At 25.9% G+C, this 12,165-nt stretch overlaps 1 protein-coding gene across 3 annotated transcripts in view; it reads left to right on the forward strand.

Annotated features, from left to right (window-relative positions):
* Window positions 1-4,000: 4,000 nt before the first annotated feature.
* Window positions 4,001-12,165, forward strand: part of LOC100573248 (orexin receptor type 2-like) — a 31,149-nt gene continuing 22,984 nt past the window's right edge. Inside the window, exon 1 of one of the 3 annotated variants that reach the window (XM_029490108.1) lies at window positions 4,001-4,303. Coding sequence is in view for 2 of the 3 variants with exons in the window: in XM_016805807.2 (XP_016661296.1) it covers window positions 4,274-4,303 (30 nt within the window). In the remaining variant the exon portion in view is untranslated. The remainder of the gene's footprint in view (window positions 4,304-12,165) is intronic. The other 2 variants (XM_016805807.2, XM_029490107.1) reach the window with 2 other exon arrangements.

The raw sequence follows: 12,165 nt of genomic DNA on the forward strand, positions 1-12,165 counted from the left end.
AAATTTGCTTATGCTACGCCTTTGTAAGACGGAGACAACAAATGCGGGTGTAGCGTCCTCTTAAATGTTCAAAATTTCAAATGCTCCGGCGGCCCGGCCCACCCATATAAGCTGGACCGGTGTGCTACGGCACACTAGCACACCAGGCTAGTCCGCCACTGCATTTATATATTTAATTCATTATTCAACTATAATTCTGAACCTATGTTCAATTTTATTGGTTTGAACTTGAGGTGTAATTTATCACTATTAATTTATCTGAAATAATAATAACACTATATTAATCATTTCAAATTCATTCAATTTTATCGACTAGGTGAGTACTATTTTTTATTCCACCTCAAAGAGTCAAGGTACTAAATATATAAAAAGAAAAATGTCTCTTAAATTAGAAACTAGTAAAAACATTTTCCATTTCATTTATGCTGTTACAAATCATAATATTTTGTTGTTAGTATTCAGACAACAATAAAAGTATTAATATTCAAGTCTTGTTAAAGTAATAAATATTATCTACTAAATTTTTACTTTGTAGTTTATAGCTAGCTAAAGTAAATACCTCCAATTATTTGCTAAAAATTGGTTAAAAAAATTGCTAAAAAAAAATGTTTGGTACTAGACAATACACAGTGTAATAGTGTAATACCTAATAACTAAATAACCTTAATAACTTATTATATTATTTTATTATTTTATAATTTATAAATTATTAACCAGAATTCTCCTTATTTATAAATTTATAATCTTATTCACAATCGTTAATTTTAAATCTATATTTTTTTCGTACCTAATTCAATATCAGATTTTTTATCGTAGTTTAAAATATGGTTAGTCACTAGTAGAGGCGTGTTAACTGCGGGGGAGGGAGGTCCCAAAGGGCCCATGACGATGTTAATTTATTTTTAATGAGATTATAAAAAATGATTATAAAATATGTAACTTACAGCTTTGTGTTGGGAATTATATGCCCAATAAATTTAAATTATTCACAACTTGTTTCCGTAAGTACGCGTATTATAGGTACACTATGTCACTATAGTATTTTATTCCGGGCAAAAATGTTTTTCCCGAGAAATTTTTTTTTTGCAAATTTTTTTTTTTTATAAAATGTACCTAGAACACTAACACACACCCATACTATTTTAACAGTTTGACTGTTTTTGGCCTTCTAAATCAGTAGTCTCTTAAAATAAAATTTAAAAAAGTGGGAAAGCAGGAAACCGCTTTGTTGTACAGTAGGTCATAGGTGTTGGGACGTTGAGTGTACTTCGTCATTGAGTAAGTCATTGTAATGGATGTGTTAAATTTGAATTCAATGATTAATAATTGCATGCGAAAACGACGATGAGCGAAGACAGACTATATTACTTTGTATATTTTATGATATATTAATTATATTGGCATTATATTTATTTATTTTACAACTAGTTATGTATATTGTATATTACCCACGGCGTTCACTGGGGAGATACTGAATGTAACAGGAAGACCTGACTAAAAAAAATGATGCTACTTAAAAGTATAACAAAAATATTATGAAAATAATATGGTTAATAAATAATTTAAGAAATATACTCATGTCAGGAAATTCTCAAAAATAATATTTTGATAAAAGTTATTAGGTACGCCATAAATTAATTTACTAAAAAAAAAAAAATTGATATTAAAAAAATTATAAAAATAAACTACTTAACTTAGATAAATGTTTTTACCATCAAAATTGTTTTTGTAATCAGACTTACAAACTGGCTATTTTGAATTTTTCCAAAAAAATTTAAATCAAATTTTAACAAAATTTAAAAATATTGATTAGAAAAAAAGTTATTTAATCAGTCAGGTCTTTCATGTTACAAGTGTTACAACCTGTATAAAACTGAGATGGGTACACGGTTATGATTTTAATATTATTATTCGCGGGTAAGCCATTTGAAAATAACTTTTATCTTTATACAAATTCAACAAAAAATATTAATAATTGTTGAAATCAAAGCAATCCTTCTAGTAGAAATTTTGTATACAAGACAAAAAAAAAAAAAAAAAAACAAACACCATTGTAAAACCTATAGTACTCTCACTCCGCTCAGAGTCTAAAATGTATTACAATATTTTTATGAATTTAAAAATATTTTGCAAATTTTTGCGATTTTGATTTGAACTTTAAACGCTTATTAAATATTGTGACTGTATTTTGATATTTTTAATTGTGATATTAAAAACACATGAGGGACATTGTAGTATATTTTCATGTGTTTTTACCTAAAACAAAAATTGTATCATACACAAATCGAAAATAAACTAAAAAAAAAAAATTACTGGTTTTGCGTAAAAATTACTGTTTTCCTTAATTTAATTTTTATTTTTCCCGGTTATTCTGAAAAGTACTAGGAATTTATTACTTTCTCCAAAAGTACCAACTAGATATTTTACCTTACAGTTTATAACCAGAAAACACTTTAAAAGTTAAAAATCGAAGTATTTTTACTTCTTCTAAGACCTAAAGGTTAGGTTACCTCGTTACCTTATTGCAAATGTTAATACATTCATCACTACGCTCCTCTCAGAATCTAAATTTCAGTTTATTAAATTGTTTTTTTTTTTATAGATATATTATATTATTCAATTAGTGTGAAATTGTGTATCAAAATATAATTTAAACTTAAGTTTTAAGTTATAACTTAATAACTATAACGTTTTACGTTATCAATTATATAAATTTATTGAATAACAGCAAATAGAGTAGGTACCTAGGTATAGACTATATAGTTGTATACGAGTATACGTTTAGTTTTTAAAACTTACATAATATAATATAGTCCTTAAAAGGTTAAAGCTTATATAAAATGTAATTAGTGTTTATATTCAGTATGATATCTTTCATTTTTTTATATTAAATTGCCTCTTTTTTATTCTTCTAAAATAGTAAAATTAAAAGATTCCACATTACAAGATATTGCCTCGTGAAAATTACTGTATAAATGTAATGATTTTATTTGAACATTAAAGTAAATTAGTATACCTATATCAGTTTTTATAATAATATTAAAACTTTATGTTTCTGTCTATTGCAACATTTTTAAATGTATTTTGATATGTGTAATTTGCATAATTTGCATTCGGTGTCCTTAGTATAAGTATATAATATAATAATATAATTATATATATTATAGAACTATATATATTATATACTATATATATAATACAAATATTTTATTAATAAATGTATTATTGTGTATATTAGTATTATTAAATAATTTAATGATACCTAGGTAGTAGTCAGTATACTTATATGTATTTACTATTTATCAATATTACTACTACAAAGCTATACTTCCTGATATAACTAATTAGGTAGGTATACAATGTTTTATGTTTAATACGTTTCTTACGGTTATAAATTTATAATAGAATGACAACATTACAATACACTATCTTATTTGGTAGGTATTAATATATTATATTATATTATATTATTATTATATACTATTATATACTATTATGGGTGTTGGTGTATTCATCCATCATAAAATAAATATTAAATTGCTGTTTACAATATATATATCTATACACTATTATTCGTTTTGTGTCATGGTAATAAGACACGATATCTGTGAATATTGAAATACCTAGTTATTGTCTTATAAAACTATACAAATAGCTATTTCCCGTGGCTTCGCTCACATATTAGTATTTATGTCATGATTAGTAATCCCGAGTATGTAAGGTAAAAACAAAGTATCACATGTCCTTTATCATCGAAATCGGTTTTAGCCGTGCAAACGTAACTGACATTATAGTTAAACAGGTTCATCCGCACTTATTATAATAACATTATGAGATATTAATCATTATGTGTCATGAATCATACATATATTGGATAAGTTTTTTTCACTAAACAATTATTTCTATCATTATACCTAGGTATCGAAACCGTTTTGAAAAAGCGGTTGGCATAGTGAATGCGCGCGCCGTAGCAGTTTGATACACGCGATCGGGCGCGGTGCAGTCGCCGATGGAAGTAAACAAAAACGACGGCGCGTTCGAAAATCTTCGGGGATCGTACACGTTGCCCGCGTAAAAGCGCATTCGTACGTTGCCGGCGCGCGTGCGACTACCGTCGTTGTGTCGGGTTATCCGCGATTTCATGTTTGTTTTTCCAATATTATTGTGCTTATTCGTCGTGTGGTTCGAAATTTATTTTCTTCCCGACTCTTAACGTTCATTAAGATGTCAGTCGAGATATTGTGTTGATTATTTTACATCAGCTGCTCACCCAATGGATATTAGATCGACGTATTCACTTAAGGTAAGGCAGAATAAACGTATTTTTTCAACAAAAAAATTGTCCACTCTGATATTATGTATAGCACGAATTAAGTTAACTTAATTACATATTTTATTTATAATTTATATTTTATGTTTTTTTTCTTCGATACCTACACCATTTGTTTATAACTTTAAAACAATACAATACAATATATACCTACACAAAATAATTATAATTAAATGGATTGGTTTTCTTTTAAAGCATTCCTATTGTGTTTAATGTATAGAGAGTTCAATCATAACAATAAAATAAATAAAAATGGCGATTTTGTTAATACATGAGTGTTTTTTATTTAACGGCTAATAAATAATTTAGAAATTTTTTTGGAAAAAATAACTTTTTGGTACCTACCTAATCCAAATTAAATATATTTTACTAGAAACGTTTTGACATGTGCATTTTATTCTTACATAATATAGTTAATTAATGTTATTTTATGCACACTGTGTCAAATGATCATAATTTGTTAATTCTAAATATTCAGTATTCGTATGACCGAATATTATTTTTAATTTATTTTATTTTTAATTATTTATGATATTTGAATTAAAATTAGTTATATACTGATAAATTATACTGTAAGATGACTATATTGCTTGTGTAAATGCTCAACAACTAACAATTTCATCATATGTTTATTTACCTACGCCATATTATCATGTTATTAGGTACCAGTTATATCTGCATGTTCTTAATAATATAGGTATAAGCATTTATTATAATATAATCAATGGTATAAGTTATACCGCAGATAAGATACATTATAGATTATACATTGTAAAATAGGGTTCTTACCCGTTATATAAAAAAAATTAATAATAGATACCTGCCTAGCTGTATTCATTAACAATCCCGTATTTATTTTAGATCTGATATTTAGTAAAATAGTCTTATAGGTACCTATAGATACTGATTTTAAACTACTCATCAGTGTGGCAGTGTTGGGGTACATTTTTATAGAAAATTATTTAGGGTTAAAAAGTAATTAAATTACATTATTCGTTATTTGTAGATTAAATACTGAAGTTCCTATACACTAAAGTTACTAAAAAAAAAATGTATGTGATTATTAATATTTTTTTTTTTTTTTTTTAAAGAATGGAACTTCTTTACTTTCATGTTACAAAAAAAAAACAGTAACGAGCATTTCTCTAATTTCTTATTACTTGTTAATCGAAAACCAACAAAAGAATGAATAGTGTAAACTTAACTGCGTAAGTGTAATTTAAGCAAAAACAAAATTATTTAGAGAAGAGTTAATTAAATTAAATACAGTGCAAAATGCAAATAAATATGTTGTTCAAATCATCGAAAGTTGAACTGTGACGTGTTATAAATTTAAAACCATAATAACTATACCCATTATTGACATTATTAAATTTTTTTTACATTAAATATACCTACTCGAAACGGTAACGCCTTTATTTTCTAGTAATCACTTATTAGTTATTATTAATAATTTTCATTACAATATGTATACCATCAAACTTTGCTACCTATACATCATATAATAAAATCATAGGAGTGGCGTGATTAATTTAAAGGGGGGGGGGGTATAGCCTATGCCCTATCATGTTTTGGATCGACGACATATATTCTAAAAACGTAACTAAAAAAAAAAAAAACCTTGAGTGAGGGGCTGAACCAAATTCCGGGGGGGGTTAAGTCCCTTTAGCCCCCCATTCTACAACTATATTAATAAGGTATTATAATATGAGTGGGGCTAAGTAAAATCATAATTGCATATAATCTTCAATGTTGTAGAACAGTTGTAGATAGTTTAAAGTGGTCATAAGACGTTGGGGAGGGGAGGGTGGCTAATTATTTACAAACACTAACACTATAATTTTGTATTATATTCATTTTTTATTTATTATATTTATTAACAGATACTTAAAACAATATTATTTTATTAAATGTGATGAATTAATGAAGATGTATCTATTTATTTGTATTATATTTTACAATAATTTTTGCTATAATACGAGATTTTAAAACTATAATGTATAAAGGTGTTTAAGTATAAAACAATTATTATAAGTAGGTACCTATATTATCTTAATATTATAATGGTTATATTGCATTATTGCCTTATAATTTTCAGGCTTTTAGTACATTTTCTATTAATGTCTTCATTATCAATATAACAACTGTTTTTCAATATTGGGGAATAGGGATGGACAGATATGTTTAAACGATTTTAAGTCTATGAATTTCTCAGCCGTATTGATACGCTTCTTTGCAGAAAAACTTCGTTAAAGTGTGCGGGCCGTATGTGGCCGAACTGATTGACATCGTTATTATTACTATTATAATAGCTTATAATATAGGTATAATAATACAACTATCAATATTCAATTAATAATCAACAATCTTAATACAAATTATTATATAAAATACAAACATATTTGTAAAGGGGCTTGACCCTATTAGTCTATTTCCACCAATTAATTTACGGGTATGATATGTAAAATGTTTATATTACAGCCCTCACTCACTCGTAGGAGGGAAGTAAAGACCCTCCCCAAATGGTCAAATACAATTATGTCTATAGTATTTATTGTAATATAAGTATAAATAGAGTAATAATAAAAATATAATACAATTTTATTTTTAACTTAAACAGATAATATCTAAATTCTAAATTACTTTTAATTAATAAAACTTAAATTTATGTACATTTTGGAGGAAGGTATTTTATTATATATATGTAAGCTAGGTATTGTATATCCACCTGTTTATCTTTCATTGTTTTTCTTTCGTTTTTGTTGTTTATATGTATTTGAATTTCATATAAGAATAGTCATTCATGAAATCACGTACTGACTGATATTTTGATTTTATTGTTTTTTACTCTAGATTTCGTTTTTTAAAATGTCTTGAACATTTGGTATTACATTTTAAAATGAAACTAGATATGTAATCAAGTATATGAGTGTGGTTGCAATGGTGGATATTGTCCATTTACTATGTTTATTGAACTTAATAAAACAATTTTAAATACCTACTAAAAATCTTTTTTTTAAGATGAAAAATTATACTAATTAGTAATTATCAAAAAAGTTTTCTATGTTAACAGTAATTAAAAAGTTACTATGGTAAGTTCTATAAACATATTTACTATATTAAAAATGTTAAATTCAATTTTAATACCTACCTTCTTAATAAATTATATACAATATACATAAATAGTAATTTGTCTTCACTGTACAGAGTACATATTATATAAATTATAAATTGAATTCGTTTTTTTTTTTAACCGAAAGGTGATCAATGGGACTAAAACTGAATTATTGATATATTGGGAGAAATGATGCGAGTTAAAGAGCTAAGTATTTCATGGCACCATGTAATGTAAAATAAAAAAATATAGCTTAAGCAAAACGAATGTGTTTAACTCAGTTTAAGTGGTTGATAATTATAAGAAATGTATATAATGTAACAAGATTAATGTAGGTACTCAATTTCAAAAATATATTAAAGATGTACTAATTACTAAATACAGTTAAATCGATACTTTTAAGTATCAAACACCAATAACTAAAAAAAGTTAGAACTATTATATTTAGTTCATGCACTATTACCGCATAAAGTTAATAATAATTACTAAAAATAGTAGGTAAATAATTAGTTTGGAATTTTTAGTGGACGCTCTTAGAATTCAAAATGTTTATACACAAATTGTATAACTGTGTAAATATTTGATTTTTATGATTTTTAAAGTTTAAAGATCAATAACAGAATATTGGTTTAGCCTTAACCAAGGTAAGGCTTATAAATTCCCATTATGTGATCAGAAATAGAATCAAACAATTGGCGCAATTAACATATATATTATAAGTATTAATATAGTATATTAATACTTATATAATATTGTAATTATTACAATATTATATTACATAGTTTAGGTAGGTAAAACGTCTGTCATATTATATCAATATTTTAATAATTAATTTTATTTTTCATGCAATTATATCAATTACGATCATTAATTAATTTTAGTCAATTAAATGTGTGAGTAAAATTATCGTAAAACAAATTAAGTGGAAGTATGTCAAGTAGTAGGTACACATTTTATTAAAATGTTCAAACATTTATTGATTATTGATATTAATTGTTCAAATTAAATTGTAACATACATTTATTTTTGAAAATGAGATTCTTTATCTCCTTGAACAAACTTGATTTTTGGTGTATGGATAAATGTAAATAAAAATATAAATTAAATAGAGATGACATAGTTTAAAATCTGTAATGGATTATAACTACCTAATACCTATGAGCATAATACAATGTTTATTTTGGAAGTTTCTTTTATTCTGATGTTTATTGAGGATGTCAGCGGAATAGTTGTTTTCTCTTTAAGACCCACCCGCCGCATGGATAAGCTTTCACTTAAAATCGTTTTATTTAATTTTTGATCAGTTATCTTATTGTAAAATTACGTATTAAAAAAATTATAGAAGATAATATTTTTGAGGGTTTGACATATTGGTTTTATATTTTATCATTATTTGGTTACATATTCAAATTTAAAAATAAAAATAATATTTAATAATATGTTTAAATTGTTTTGAGACAATATTTATTATTTAGACAAATCGATATGTCTACCCTCAAAAATATTATTCTTTATCATTATTTTGTAATGGGCGATTTTACTCTAAGATTACTCAATAACATAAACAATTATTTTGCTTAAATGCGTTTTGTCTATATTGCAGGAGGGCCAGAGAGAGAGAAGACTATAACGGTGCGCTGACACCCTCTTAAATTTACTGACAGTTAAACTGTCTATACCTAATTATATAGATAAGTATTCTAAGTTATTCAAAATTATGGTTAGTTGTGTGTTAAACATTTTTAATGCAATTTTATTTGTGTTATAAATTTGAATTTTAACAATAATCCTATAATTTTGAATATCTACCAAACTTTAAGTCTTCACGAATCAATATATATCTTATATTTTCCAGGGATTGAAACCGATTGAAAAAATTTCGGTTTTAGATTTTGTATACTGGTTTTTAATTTTTTCGACTTTGATTTTAATTTTTCAATACCAGTACCTATTTGGAAATTCTAGTTTTGGTTTCGACATCGTATACCGGTTACCAATTTTATTCGGTTTCTCTCTCTTTGTTTTTCCCGGCGCTTTTGAATACTATTGGGAATTTTAAATTTTAATCTCTGGAATGCACCAATTAGATTCGATTTTCCATTGAACAAGATACTATTGAAGAAAATCTGCTCCAAATGTTGATGACAGACACAACAATAAAATAATAAATTAAAAATTAAAAATTAAAAAAATTGTTTAATAAAACACACAATATTATTGTAAAATCAATACATTAATCGCTCCGCTCAGAATCTAAAATAAAAAAATGTGGGAAAATGGGTGTCGCTCTGCTATATATGGTTACAAGTGGACCGCTGTAATAGATGGTGTTAAATTTGAATTCAATGATATAATATCATTGTATAAGAAAAACGATTCTGAGTGAAAACGGTCAGTCAGCCTATGAACTGTGATATTATTGTGAATAAAGTCATCTATATATAACCTATTTACGTGAAACTATGTTTTAAATATTTAATCCTTAGCTTTAAAAGTTGAACATTTTTATTAGTAGGTATTTAACTACAAAATAATTATTAAATTTTAAATTTGATAAATTTTGTCAAAATTCGAGCTTTAAATGCTTATAAAAAAAAATGGAGCCTATGTATTTTTAATATTTTTCAACTGATGTTGTAACAATATATGAGGAGCCTTGCATTAAATATTCACGCTTTTTACCCAATAAATACAATTTTATAGTTATAGAAAAAAAAACTAAAAAAATTGAAAATTGACCATGTCCGTAAACAGCTCAAAAAGTGTCAAAATATTTTTAAAATTATATGCTGTATAAAAAATGAAAATATAAACATTCAGTACAATTTTCATGTATCTACAGTAAATTTGAAGTATCTACATATCTAAAGTTATTCGTTTTTGAATAATAATAAAATAACAAAACCGTTACATGAGAAATCGAGTGAATATTCAATAATGTAAAAATATGAACTTTAAACGCTCATAAAAATTTAATTTGATTTGCTTGTTGACATTTTTTTTTTTGATAAAGGTAGACAGACTTATGTATAATTTCGTAGTATATTTTCAAATCTTATATTTAAAAAGAAAAATTGTAATGAATTCTCAACTCAAAAATAATTTGCTAATTTTCGTGATTTTTCCGTATTTTGTGAAGATTTGAACTTTAAATGCCTATAAAAAAAAAAAAACTGTGACTAAGGATTTTTAATATTTTGCAAATGTCATTAAAATAATAAAGTCAGAGCCTTGTATTACATTTTCAAGCTTTTTTACCCAACAAATAACATTTTACTGACAATCATAGAAAAAAAACTAAAAACTGATAATGTCCGTAAATAGCTTAAAACAACTCAAAATATTTTGAATATTTTATTATGTATAGCAATTAGCAAATGATATTATAAATGTTCAATGAAAATTTCATGTATATACGTTCATTTGTTTTAGAGTTACACCAAAAACCAAAATCGATTTTGTCAAACTTTTCCCTGTGCTTTTGAAAAATATTGGGAATTTTAAATGTTGACCTCCCGAATGCACCAACTAGTTTCGCTTTACTATCGAACAAGATTCTGTTAAAGAAAATCGAAGCAGTTCTACTGCCCCAAACCGTGATGACAGACAAAAAAGACACACGTCATTGTAAAATCAATACATTCATCGTTTAACTGAGAATCTAAAAAGAACACACATCATTGTAAAATCATTAATCAATACATTCATCGCTCCGCTCGGAATTATATAAATTACAATTAAATCAATATTTGCACAACGTGTACCTACTTATCTAATTTTCTTTAAATAATATTTAATATTACATTATATATATTTTTTTAATAATATTATAATAGAATTTATGTTTCAATATATTACATTTTGCGGATTAACCGCGGAATTATCGCTTATCCGTGGTTGCCGTGCCACCCTATCTGCGGAAAATCAAGAGTTTACTAAAGTTAAAGAGTTTGTAAGTTTGAACGTGCTAATCTCAGAAACAACTGGACCAATTTCAATCAAAGTTATATCAATAGATTCCTTGAGACTCGGAGGGTACTTCAAACTTATCATTTCGACCTCTATAGGTGCTATATATAGGGACCCAAATCTCTATGCTCACACACAAATTTCGTTTTGGCTCATAAAAATCAAATAATTTTTTGTTTATACGTATATAATACATAGGATTGCCATTAATTAATACAGAAATAAAATAAAAACAGGTACCTATATAGTACTAGCCGACCATACAACAAAATGTAATGTCCTTATTTGTAGCTTATAGGCTCAAATATTACTCGACCAATGTTGATGAAAGCTTCAAAGATTATTCTTAGAGATATCAAGAAAGTTTAAGTAGTTTTGAACTACGTTTTAAATTATACCAGGACACCAGGTGCTATATTTAAACAAACACAGGCAGATTGCCCATCATCTAGGTCGAATAAGTTCCCAAAGTGAGGTACACTGATGCTGATTTTCCCGTTAACTGAGGTACCTACAGTGTCCTAAAACCGAGATACACCAATATATTGCTGTATTTTATGTTTGTTTATTTTTTCCTGGATTAAGTCGAGGTATACAGCTAGTATAATAAAATATATCAATATATATATTTAATTGGAGGTAATAATTCATTTTGTAACAATTCATACTAAAATAATTTTTCATTTGAACTGTTTTATTTACAGATTTTAAATTTGGGTTATATTATTGCAGTAGTTTTGTCCTTGAAGTC

The sequence above is a fragment of the Acyrthosiphon pisum genome, chromosome A2, assembly GCF_005508785.2.
Source record: "Acyrthosiphon pisum isolate AL4f chromosome A2, pea_aphid_22Mar2018_4r6ur, whole genome shotgun sequence".
Lineage (NCBI taxonomy): Eukaryota > Metazoa > Arthropoda > Insecta > Hemiptera > Aphididae > Acyrthosiphon > Acyrthosiphon pisum.